The 10,660-nt window shown below is 39.9% G+C and overlaps 1 protein-coding gene across 1 annotated transcript; it reads right to left on the reverse strand.

Annotated features, from left to right (window-relative positions):
• Window positions 1-4,977: 4,977 nt before the first annotated feature.
• On the reverse strand, window positions 4,978-9,347 carry ccnb1 (cyclin B1). The gene is made up of 9 exons (XM_062988306.1): window positions 9,247-9,347; window positions 8,467-8,607; window positions 8,290-8,388; window positions 7,466-7,648; window positions 7,221-7,379; window positions 5,822-6,058; window positions 5,568-5,708; window positions 5,385-5,495; window positions 4,978-5,302 (listed from the first exon to the last, which is right to left on the reverse strand). Exons 1-9 carry the CDS (start codon window positions 9,265-9,267, stop codon window positions 5,201-5,203), a joined length of 1,194 nt encoding a protein of 397 aa, XP_062844376.1. The 5' UTR covers window positions 9,268-9,347; the 3' UTR covers window positions 4,978-5,200.
• Between the last annotated feature and the right edge of the window lie 1,313 nt (window positions 9,348-10,660).

Here is a 10,660-nt window from a genome sequence, read left to right on the forward strand (position 1 = left end):
GCAATGAATGCTGATTCATTGCGGCACGACTTTTCTAATAAAAAACAAAAAACATGGCGGACGGTGCGGAGAACGAATTGCCTTGCCAGCGGATTGCCTTCACCGCTAAGGCAGCATCGGATGCTTCCTCGTTATTCAGTCAAAATACCATTCAGATTTATGGCGCCTTAGTAGACAGCATTTTAAGGCATCTAAGAATTTGAACAGCCTACTTCTCGGGAGCCTGCATAGGATGACGTAAAATGCCTATGTAGAAAGCTCACTAGGTTTTCGAACACACCCCCAATGCCTATTGTAAAAAGCGCTATACAAATAAATTTGACTTGAGATTCAACAGGGCTGACAGTAATCAAGTCTAGGTGTCTGTAATTACACTGAACCCAAGCATCAAATAAATGTGATTAATTATGTAGGTAATTACTTTTCACACTGGGACAGTTAGTGATTATTTTCTTGTTTTAATTAATAAAAGAGATGTTTTTACGATATTGTTGCATTTGCTTAAATAAAATGTTTCAGTAGATCTATAACAAGTGTGACAAATATGCAAACATTGTATTTAGGAAAAAATGGGACATATTTTTTGTAATGGAAGTATAAAATTAGCCAATTAGCAATTGGACAGACGATTCTCAGGACACAGTGTGAAGACAGGAACAGTGAGTACTGTGTTTTTATGGCTAATATAGTAAGAGAGCGCCCTCTGTCGGACAGTTACTAGTAACAACTCTAATTTAACTTTATCAGACTGTATTTCATGTACATTTACATTTACATTTTCAGCATTTAGCAGACGCTTTTATCCAAAGCGACTTACACGATGAGCTTAACACGATGAGCAATTGAGGGTTAAGGGTCTTGCTCAGGAACCCAACAGTGGCAACTTGGTGGTGGCGGGGCTTGAACCGGCAACCTTCTGTTTACTAGTCCAGTACCTTAACCACTGAGCTATCACTGCCCCCATGTACACAATAACTACACACACAATAATGTATTTGTTATTTTTAATAAGATTTTCATCCTGGTCTTCATCCTATGATTACAAAGCATTTTGAACCCAGATTCCTGAGGCCACTTTACCAACTCTGTACCAAAAAACTGTACTTGTAGTGTGAAGTTTGACATAAAAACTGTTAAATTTACAGTTAAACCATAAAAGTTCATAGTTCGACAATGAGTACAACTTTGAACTCTCATGTTATGGTCACCTCTTCCAGTGTTTAATGATATTGACTGTGAAGTTTTCAGTTCAACTGTAAACATGATATTGTTGAACTGTGAAATTCAGTTTTGACCGTTTTAGTCATTTTAGTTTACAGTTTAACTATGACTAGTTCATAGTAATCTTTTCTGATGTTTGTGTACAGTGAAGTGTACAGTTCAACTATGAGTGTATATGTAAATGAAGGAACAAATATGAAAGGCATGAGAATACTAATGTATGTAATATTTATGTATTTATTTATAGAAGGTATGTGAGTGAGGGGTGTAAGTGTAGTATGAACCTAAGATATTTCATGTTTTGTCTGGTCAGCTTCATTTACTTTATTAATAAACATCCATTCTTGCATTTTAGGCCTGCAACATATTCCAAAAAAAAAGTTGGGACAGTAAAGCATTAACCACTTTGTAATGTTGCCATTCCTTGTCACCACACTTAAAAAACTTTTTGGCACTAAGGAGACCAAGTGATTTAGTGTTTCAGCTTTAATTTTGTCCCATTTTCCTGTCTTAAGATGTACAACAGTACGGGGTCGTCGTTGACACATTTTTTGCTTCAAAATTCTCCACACATTCTTTTTCCATGCCATGACAGACCCTGGCTTTTGGACTTGTTGCTGATAACAGTCTGGATGGTCCTTTTCGTCTTTGGTCCGGAGAATGCAGCGTCCATTTTTTCCAAAAAAAGACCTGGAATGCTGATTAATCTGACCACAATACACGTTTCCACTGTGTGATGGTCCATCCTAGATGCCTCAGAGCCCAGAGAAGTTGATGCTGCTTCTGGACATGGTTAACATAAGGCTTCTTTTTTGCACAGTAAAGTTTTAAGTGGCATTTGTGCATATAACTCTGTATAATAGTACTTGACTAAGGTTTGCCAAAGTAATCCCTCACCCATGTGGTTATATCAGCTATTGTTGAGTGGCGGTTCTTGATGCAGTGCCGTCTGAGGGATCGAAGATCACCGGCGTTCAGCTTTAGCTTGCGCCCTTGACCTTTATGCACTGAAATTCCTCTGAATCGTTTAATGATATTATGCACTGTAGAGGGAGCAATATGCAAATCCCTTCCAATCTTTCTTTGAGGTACATTGTTTTTAAATGTTTCAATCATTTTCTCACGCATTTGTTGACAAACTGGAGATCCTCTGATCATCTTTGCTCATCAAAGACTCAGCCTTGACTGGAGGCTGCTTTTGTACCAAACCATGATTACAATCACCTGTCTGGAATCACATAATTATTTAGTTTTTTCACCTCATTACTAGCCCTAAATTCCCCTGTCTCAACTTTTTTGGAATGTGTTGCAGTCCTGAAATGCAGGAATGGGGATATATTAACAAATGAAATGAAGTTGAGCAGACAAAACATAACATATCTTGGGTTCAAACTGTCTGCAATAAAATAAAAGTAAAAGTAAATGTAAGAAATGTCAGAACGTAACAACATTTCATTTACACACAGTTATTCGGATTTTACAGGGAATGTAAAAACAATTTACATATTTCTACAAGTATTCTATTAAAACTAGGCAAAAGTATGTCAAACTTATGTTAAGCAAAAATTAGGGCTTATAACCACATTGCATCATGCATTATGTAATGTTTCCATAAAACAGCCAAAAAAAGCCAGACACAAACTGGACAAATGACAGCACAACCTGTGACATGCAAAAAGAGAACTGTCTCAAACTTAACTCCCTAAAATTAAAGTAGCAAAAGTAATTTTAGCAAAAGGGCAATTCTGGAAAGTACAGGTGGTTTTACACTCCTTGGTACTGGCACAATGCCAGGTCTGTTTTTCTTTAGTGTTTCTCTTATTGGTTTCGAGTAATGAATAATCTTTAAGGCTTAGCATGTAACACTTCTAAACAGTGTCACCGGGTGGACATATGAAATGCTTACCAACCTCAGTCGTCTCTGGACTACATCCAAGAACATGGTTTACTAGACTGAACCACACGCTTTAATTAAAATCACCCTATTTTCCGTCCTTGATGTACTCTGGGGACGATCACATGAATAAGTTTTTTTAAACTATAAATAGATAGATATACACTGATCAGCCATAACATTAAAACCACCTCCTTGTTTCTACACTTACTGTCCATTTTATCAGTTCCACGTACCATTTAGGAGCACTTCGTAGTTCAACAATTACTGACTGTAGTCCATCTAATTCTCTGCATGCTTTGTTAGCTCCCTTTCATGCTTTTCTTCAATGGTCAGGACTCTTCCAGTACCACCACAGAGCAGGTATTATTTAGGTGGTGGATCATTCTCAGCACTGCAGTGACACTGACATGGTGGTGTGTTAGTGTGTGTTGTTCTGGTATGAGTGGAAAAGACACAGAAATGCTGCTGGAGTTTTTAAACACCCTACTGCCACTTCTAAACTGAGAATAGTCCACCAACCAAAATTATCCAGCCAACAGCGCCCCATGGGCAGCGTCTTGTGACCACTGATGGTCTAGAAGATGACCAACTCAAACAGCAGCAATAGATGAGCGATCGTCTCTGACTTTACATCTACAGGGTGGACCAACTAGGTAGGAGTGTCTAATAGAGTGGGCAGTGAGTGGACATGGTATTTAAAAACTCCAGCACTGCTGCAGTGTCTGATCCACTCATACCAGCACAACACACTAACACACCACCACCATGTCAGTGTCACTGCAGTGTGTGAGCCACCACCTAAATAATGAGCCACCACCTAAATAATACCTGCTCTGTGGTGGTCATGATCGTTGAAGAACAGGGTGAATGCAGGCTAAAAAGCATGCAGAGAAACAGATGGACTACAGTCAGTATTTGTAGAACTACAAAGTGCTTCTATATGGTAAGTGGAGCTGATAAAATGGACAGTGAGTGTAGAAACAAGGAGGTGCTTTTAATGGTATGGCTGATCAGTGTAGACTCTAGCTGTACTAATACAGTATAAGGAATGGCATCACAATGGGTATGTAACATTAAGGATCCATTTTCCTCAAAGCCTTCATATGATGGTAAAAAGAAATTTTTTTTTTTAATTAGATGGTTTGTATTGTATTTTTGTTAAACATCCCACACACAACTCTTTGCACTTTCCCTTGGCAGTTTTAGTCATAGGGAATAAATGGAGTCTAAGCAGAGTTTTAATACACAGACTAATTCAAGAGTAGCACAACAGACTAGTTCAGGGGTATAGATACTTTATGTGGAACTGAAAATACAGCAAGGCTAAAGAAACTGAATCAACAGAATCCTTGGAAGCAGAAAGCAAATTTGACTTGACTGCAAGACCATGTCACAGGAGTTCTTGAATTACAGCACTGTGGTTCTTGAATTCCATCTGATCAGGTGACAGTTCCGCCATGGCTCACCCATAGTCAAAGCAGTCCAATTTAACAGCTTTCTGCTTTGTAGTCAGTCACACCTTGGCACAAAGTTGAATGACAACTCGAAGTACCTGTATTTGAGTCAGGAAAACCATTTCACAATATATTTGAACATGTACTGCAGTTAAACTGTGGCAAAAACCCTAAAGTCCAATAACCAGTGCCAACTGGTATAAAGAATTACTATAAGAGTTGATCAGGTTAACTAAAAAGAAAAGGTGTCACTAGAATACAAGGCTCATCTTGGCACAGCCTTTGCAGGACATGTCTAGCCACTATTTTTTGGGCAAGTCAGCATGAATGCCAATCTGCAGTTACTTAAGTTTAATACTAGACCCAAACTAAAGCTTTAGAGAAAGTTACAATAAGTACAATTGATTAGAAATGATTTAAAAGGTTTATTGGAAATTTAAAACATACAAGATAGCCGTTATTAAACCTGGACAGTTAGACAATGGCAGTGTAAAACGAAGTACATCTTGGCAGGAACGCATAATCCAAGTCGGAACGAACTACATAAAATGGTAAAACAGCAAATAAAAGCATGCATTAAGTTACAATTTACAATCAGCACACAGTGCCAAGTCCTTTTCAAATCTCCCTAGGAGGCTCGCTTAGCAAGATCCTTGATCAACGATGATTTAAGCTGGGAGATCGAAGCGATCCTCATCTGCTTCTGACTGGAGTACTTGTTCTTAACCGCCTACAGATGAAAAATTTACACCATTACTGCAGTCAGTCATGCATCACGCAGTCATCATAATGCATGTATGAAACCCACTCACCAGGTGTTTTGAAAGTCCTTCATTCACTTTGACTACATTTTTGGCAATATGTTGCATTACTGGAATCAGGCTGTCCTCTGTGTAGCCCATGTAAAACTGCAGAGTGGGGGTCTGCAAAAAGCCAAAGATGAGCAATCACACCCACGTAAACATTAAAAAAAAGGAAGGAAGACAAATATTTACCCAGTCACCACAATTGAAGACTTTTTGCATGAGGGCAAAGGCAGCACTGGCAACCTGAGAGGGATGGAAGTGCATCATGTCGTAGTCCACCATTGTGAGTTCCACAAAGTACTTGGCCAAAGTGTGCTGCTCTGCTGTAACCTATAGATGAAAAGTTGAGCAAACAAGTTGCCAAGATGAACCGATTCAACTTTGTGGACCCGTGTACCTGAATTATTAAGAGGAGTTCAATTAATAAAGCTAGTCTTAATTACCTCTCCAATTTTTGACGCCCTGCGAAGAAACTGAAGAGGCAGCGGCCTGCCGAAGCTGAAATTCAAGACCCTGAGGATCTTCATCTCCATGTCACGGATCTGAGCGGTGGTGTAGGCACGATCCGTGACGAAGGCAAAGTCTGCGATCTCTGGTGGGTACATTTCCTCATATTTGGAGGCAATAAACATGGATGTTACACCCACCAACTGGAGCTGCTTCTTGGGAACTGGGTTATCCTGTGAGGAAAAAGGAGATAGTTTAACTTTCAATAGGCTGATTATGGGGAATTATTGGATTTGCACCAGTCAGTAAATAATCCATGTACTTCCCACTAAGGTGGATTTTAAGTCTAATATTTACATGAACCACTGTACCAGCCAAATAGTGCCATCATCATAAGAGCAATAAATCAACTAAAAGAACTAGTCTACAATCAGATGTATGTTTTGTTTAGCAAAAACAATGGGTTTTATCTGCATGTGAGGCGTTACTGATCCAGTCTGGACTTAAGACATTAGCCATCAACTTTCAGGAACCAAATATGGAATACAAGACCAATAATGACTCATTTTTGGTAGAACCAATTAGACAATTCTAAGAACCCAGGACTAGTGATCGACCGATTAATCGGCCGGCCGATTATTGGCATTTTTTAGATAATCGGCATCGGCCGATATATGTGCTCACAAGGCCGATATTTAAACATTGCCTCAGTCAGCTCAGTGACTGTATACAGTCATTGGTCTGGCTGTTAGAGCGCCCCATGTGTCCATTTTGCCACTCTCCAGGCAGACATCAGTGAATGCACAAGAACAAGGATTGTAATCCTCCAGCCTGTAGCTGCATGCCTTCTCATCTAATTTTTTCCCCAAATATTTCACTTTAACTTTATTATTTTTTATTCACAAATATTTTTGTTAATATTTTATTTATATTTTGATTACTTATCTAAATGCTCAAACACAATGCACACACAGTTTGGTGCTTAAATAATGGCTCCTTAAAAGAAGTTCTTCTATGTGAAACTGTCTTCACTAAGCATGTTTGTTCATTCTTAAAAACAAAAAGATACTGCCATCTGCTTGTGTATGTTAAGTGCACTGAAACCTTTGAAATAATTTGTATTTTATTTAAAGTTTTTTTTTTTATTTAATTTTTTGAACGGCCAAAAGAGCAAACAAGAATATACAGTGATAAATGTTTATTTAAGATCATTAATTCTGTTTTGTTGTATTATTATTATTATTGTATTTTTTAGTTGTAAAAAAAAAAAAATGGTATTATCGGCTTTATATATCGGCCATCGGCCACTTCTTTCGTCTAAATATCGGTATCGGCCATTAAAAAAACCCATATCGGTCGATCACTACCCAGGACCAAAGCATTGAAGCAGCTTACCTGAAGAAAACGATCAATGATCGCAACAGTCATGTACATGGTCTCCTGCAGCAGACGAAATTTGATTTGCACCTGGACAAGCCAATCGATAAGAATGGCACGCATGTTCCCAGTGACTTCCCTTCCTTCCAGATACTTTGGCCTGACAGCCTGATCAGCCTATGAGAAACCAGAAGGATAAGCATTAGGTTCCAAACCAAGCACATTTTCAGGAAGAAAAATAAAACCCACAGAAAGTGACCAACCTCAAGTTGCCGGAGGTACTTGTAGATGTCCTTTACATATTCACTGCAGAGCATGGGATTGTCGTAATCGTCAGCATCCACATCTTTGATGTTAAGTAGCACGTCAGAGAAAGCTTGGCACAGCTCATCTGGGGCACAGCCAGACGTCTCCATGGGCACAGGAGAGGAAGGCTCTGATAAGAGCTACCAGACACCACATGTTAAAGAATTGCAGCTTCACTTAAATTCTCAGGTTACACATTGAAATATGTGCTTGGCATAATGGACAAAGCTATACCAATATAAAAACCAAGGTCCTACACCTTAAAGGCAAATTTAAAGCTGGTCCAACACCATTGAAAGCATGCCATACGACACTTGTATCAGACGGTAGCACTATTGAAAACCACCACACCCACTGGCTTTTCCTAGTAGTGCAGAAAGTCCAGAAAACACTAGAGGGTGCTTTGCAGGGCCATTGCAACCTAAGGCCTAGTGGTAGAAAACCACATAGTCTACTAGATTACATAGCATTCAATAACACCAAATGAATTTGAACCAGTAATTAAGACCATAGAGGCTCACTGGGTGAGTCAGGCTGGCTCTACTTTCAGACAGTGCTCATGCACTCGCTTAGTCAAGTCATTTTAACAAGCGTCTTAATATTTACCCTCAATTTGCAGTAATAACAGTTACTTAGTACTATAGTCCCACAAAGGCCTGTCCGATTGTTTGCCTGAAAACACTGGGGCCATGTATGCACAACAGGACTCTACAGCCTGTATGATGTATAGCAGGCTACTTTCCACCCAAATTATCAAAGCAATATTGAATTAAACCCTTACTACAGCTTCAGTCTCCACTTTGGGCATTTCCTGCTTAGGCTTCAGAACAGGTCCTGAAGCTTTCTCTTCCTTCTCCTCTGGTGCAGCCTTTACCTCCTGCTACAGACCAAAAACAACATTTTAAGAACAATCCATAGCACCACAGCATATACAATAGAAATTAGGGTTGGAATTTACCTTTTTTCTGAGCGGCTGGCGTGGCAATACTGCATTACCAATTTCCCCAAGCGCAGCCCTCGGCCTCAGTACAGGCTTGCTTGCGAGCACTGCCTTCCCTGGCACTGCATTTTGGTTCTCACTGCTGGGCAGACGAGTACTCTGGAGGGGAAAGGGAAATAAGTGAAATTAGTGTGTGGAATTAAAATTGGGGGTATTTTAAAGGGGGGTAAGGGTTACACCATAGACTAATGGTTTAATGAGGGGGGGGGGGGGGGGGGGGGGGCTTAAAATAAGTGAAATTAAAGGGGGTAAGGGTTATACCATAAACTAATGGTTTGGGGGGGGGGCATAAAATAAAGTGAAATTAAAGGGGGGTAAGGGATATACCATAGACCAATGGTTTAATGGGGGGGGGGGGGGGGGGACTACGTATTAGTTCAGGACATTATGGGTTAACCAACAGATTACAATAAACCCATTTAACCTTTATCAAAAATTGAACCCATGACCCAACAGCTTAATAAATATTAAACCATTAAAGAAAATTAAGTCACAATTTTAAGGCAATAAATAAAACATACAATATTAAATGCCTTGCTCGATGCAGGGGGTAAATTAAAAGATATAAATGGTTTTATTTTACAAAGAAGTGAACCAGCAGCCTATACAGCCGGAACACACAAGCATGTGCTGAGAATTCACTCCAAGCGTGAAAAACACTCAGCTTTAAACATAAAACTCCACAAAAAGTGCAGAAATAACATTACTAATAACAATAAAACATTATACAAAACTCACCCTTGTAACACGAAGAGCCATTTCTGATAAAATCTCACTGCGCTGAATTCCGCCGTACGAATACGCTGGTTACAGCTGAACAAGCTGGATAAACCCGTGCTACCCTTCTGAGGTTTAAATTGTCGCTCTTTCGAATCTGATTGGCTGGCTTGTAAAAATCGCGACAGCTGATTGGTCGAGCCGCACCTGATAACAATGCGTTCCTAATACGACCGCTGATCACGTGACACTGAAGGGAGGAGTCACGAGTTAAATGTTTGTTTCGTACTGCCCCTGTAGTACCGGAGTATTGAGCACTGCATGTGAACCGTGTATACAATTAGTTACAATACATTAACGATCGATTTTTAAATCATGTTTATGCATTCAGTTCGTTGTATAACTTCCCATTAGGGTGGCCACTTATAAAGCCGCAAATTGGAAGACATTAAACCCCAAAAAGGAGGGCATGACAGTGGGTAGTCAGGACAGTGTCTACAGTACAAAAAATTGTAATCTAGTAGTACCTTGTAACTCAACGTCCCCTAAACTCAAAACCTTTGAAACTCAACGCTCTTTGTGGAGAAATTTGTACCCTTAAAGCCTTTTTTAAATTTATTTTAAATTGTGGTGGCACGGTGGCTCATTGGGTAACACTGTCGCCTCACAGCAAGCAGGTCCTGGGTTCGATACCCAGGCGGGGTGGTCCGGGTCCTTTCTGTGCGGAGTTTGCATGTTCTCCCCGTGTCCGCGTTTCCTCCGGGAGCTCCGGTTTCCTCCCACAGTCCAAAAACATGCAGTCAAGTTAACTGGAGACACTGAATTGCCCTATAGGTGTGTTTGGGTGTGTGTGTGTGTGTGTGTGTGTGTGTGTGTGTCTGCCCTGCGATGGACTGGCGCCCTGTCCAGGGTGTTACTGTGTGCCTTGCGCCCACTGAAAAGCTGGGATAGGCTCCAGCACCCGGCGTGACCCTAAGTGGATAAGCGGTTAAGAAAATGAATGAATGAATCATTTTAAATGAACAATAAACAGTCGCTTTGTTCAGCGCTCGGCTAGAGCGGTGCGGTAAAACGTAATCAAAGTGTGAATATTAGACAAATCTGCATTTGTGTGGAATAACCGTCAGATTCACTCTGAAAATGTCCACATGTATCTGTGTTTAGCTGAATTTTCCTCACTGTTTCACTTTTAAACTTGTGTTACAGCTCAGGGCTCTGAGAAACTGTGTGAATCAGCTTTTTATTTTAGTGTTTTTATATTATATTTGTGTTATTTTTAGCGTATAAGTGTCAAAAACAACCCCATTATTCTACATAAGCCGAAAATATATGGAAGTCCATGGGGCCATGGAACGCATTAACAGGTTTCCCAGTCTGGGCTGTACGTTGGTTTTGTTTTGGTATGTTGATATCTTGAACAGTTATTAGAACTTAG

This window comes from Trichomycterus rosablanca, chromosome 26 (assembly GCF_030014385.1).
Source record: "Trichomycterus rosablanca isolate fTriRos1 chromosome 26, fTriRos1.hap1, whole genome shotgun sequence".
Taxonomy (NCBI): Eukaryota; Metazoa; Chordata; class Actinopteri; order Siluriformes; family Trichomycteridae; genus Trichomycterus; species Trichomycterus rosablanca.

Coding starts and splice junctions, on each gene's coding strand:
- ccnb1 (XM_062988306.1), bottom strand. CDS start 9,267: ATGGCTCTTCGTGTTACAAGG. Junction 6,059..7,220: donor TCATTGATCGTTTTCTTCAG/GTAAGCTGCTTC, acceptor TTTTCCTCACAG/GATAACCCAGTTCCCAAGAA. Junction 5,303..5,384: donor AAGGACTTTCAAAACACCTG/GTGAGTGGGTTT, acceptor TTTCATCTGTAG/GCGGTTAAGAACAAGTACTC.